The sequence below is a fragment of the Dipodomys ordii genome, unplaced genomic scaffold (assembly GCF_000151885.1).
Source record: "Dipodomys ordii isolate 6190 unplaced genomic scaffold, Dord_2.0 Scaffold54, whole genome shotgun sequence".
Taxonomy (NCBI): Eukaryota; Metazoa; Chordata; class Mammalia; order Rodentia; family Heteromyidae; genus Dipodomys; species Dipodomys ordii.
Genome location: NW_012267270.1, coordinates 6,018,368 through 6,020,078, shown reverse-complemented (window position 1 = coordinate 6,020,078; position 1,711 = coordinate 6,018,368). Strand labels below are relative to the sequence as shown.

The 1,711-nt window shown below is 54.4% G+C and overlaps 1 protein-coding gene across 1 annotated transcript in view; it reads left to right on the top strand.

The window, feature by feature from the left end:
* Positions 1-1,181: 1,181 nt before the first annotated feature.
* The window catches only part of LOC105989205 (cytochrome c oxidase subunit 8A, mitochondrial), a 2,920-nt gene continuing 2,390 nt past the window's right edge, over positions 1,182-1,711 (top strand). Inside the window, exon 1 of the mRNA XM_013021090.1 lies at positions 1,182-1,378. Within this exon, the coding sequence (XP_012876544.1) occupies positions 1,265-1,378 (114 nt within the window). The 5' untranslated portion in view covers positions 1,182-1,264. The remainder of the gene's footprint in view (positions 1,379-1,711) is intronic.

The following is a 1,711-nucleotide window of genomic DNA, read 5'->3' as shown; positions in this document are numbered from 1 at the left end:
CCACTTGAGCCACAGCACCACTTCCAGCTTTTTTCTTTTTGCTTATGTGGTGCTGAGGAATCGAACCCAGGGCCGCTGGCATGCAGGGCATGCGCTCTACCACTGAGCCACCTTCCCAGCCCTGATGATGTTTTTATAATAGGTGCTTAAAACTGCTTTGGCTGAGAAGCACTGATTGCTTCCTTGGGCCTGTGAGTTAACTAAAAGCAGAAAAGCTTGTCATCCCAGCACCTATTTTGTATGTCTTGTTCTAAGTCATTCACTTTGGAGTCACCTTGGAACCCAGGAAAGTCAGGGCTGATCAATAGCAAATTTATGCCTAAGGACCAAAAATAAAGACCAGGACTGAGGACCAGCATCACTTTCAGGAGAGAACATCCGCAAATTAGAACAATTACTGAAATGATGAGGCTGCACAATTATGTGGGGCAAGTGTACACATCTTAGAAGACCCAGATTGCTTCTCACAATAACTTCCAGAATCTGGGAGACCTGACTGAGATGATCAGCCAGGCCACATGTAACTGGGGCTGTTCATACATAAATCTTTGATCCTCCTTTCTTGTCTACTTAAACCTATAGCTCATTCTGACCCGGGAACATAGCTGAACGGCTGAAGTGTTTGCTTCAGCTCTTCTGCAGCAGTTGATGCTGTGTAATCTTTCTCTGCCTTTCACCATCAAGGTCATGTTTATTTGGTGTATGGGGGCCAGTCACTAGAACTGATAGGGAAATCTCAGGAGTTTGGACTTGGATCCTAAAACCACAGGGTCCCTATCTGTTCCAGTACCAGAAACAGCAAAGGGAGGGAGGGAGATGGAGACATAAAGGAATGAAGCTAGCTCCACTGCACAGAAATTGAAGAGTTCTCTTAGGAGTGTCAGCTCGGCAGCCCAACCCAGGAATGATGGGTAGTACCCAAAGGATTTCTAAGTAGATGTAAGGGTATGAATGGAGGGAGGGGTCGAGTGCTGTCCTGATTGGGTGGTCGAGAATGTCACTCACGAAAATAGACCGTCCTCCAGGGCAGGTTGTAGTCGGAGGGCTCCGCTGAGCCCCGCCCACCGGCGGGAGGACGGCACTGATTGGCTATTTTAAGGACGCGCCAAAAACATTGCAAGAGAGGGGTAGGGGCGAGCGTCCTGATGTCACTTCCAGCAAACTTCCGGGTCCGGCCCCGCTCCGGGACTTCCGGCTCGTGTAGCCATTTTGCCTTTCTGACCTTGGGTCGCTGCGCCCGCGGTCTGGGTCTCGTCGTGCGGTCATGTCCGTCCTGACGCCGCTGCTGCTGAGGGGCCTCACGGGCTCGGCCCGGCGGCTGGTGGTGCCGCGCGCCCAGGTCCATTCCAGGCCGGCGCGGGAGCAGATCGGGAGCCTGGTGAGCAGCAGGCCGGGAGAGGGCGCGGGCTGGCCGCGGCCTTCCCGGGCGGGCGGGCGGCTCCCCCGAAGCCCCACGATCTCGGGCCCGACCTGGGGTCCCCGACTCGTTAAGCTTCCATGGGTTGGGGGCGCCTGACAATTGTTAGCGGCTGCAATGGCGGTTACTGGGAAGGGGCGAGAGGACCCCGGCCAGCCTCTGGGACTCCCAGAAATTCAGGAGCGTTAATCTCCGAGGACAGCTTTATACGTGCCTCAGTGGCAAAACTCGGCTCAGAATGCCAGCCGTCAGAATCGAGCCAGAGAGGCAGCAGGAGCAATCGGGGAAAGAAAA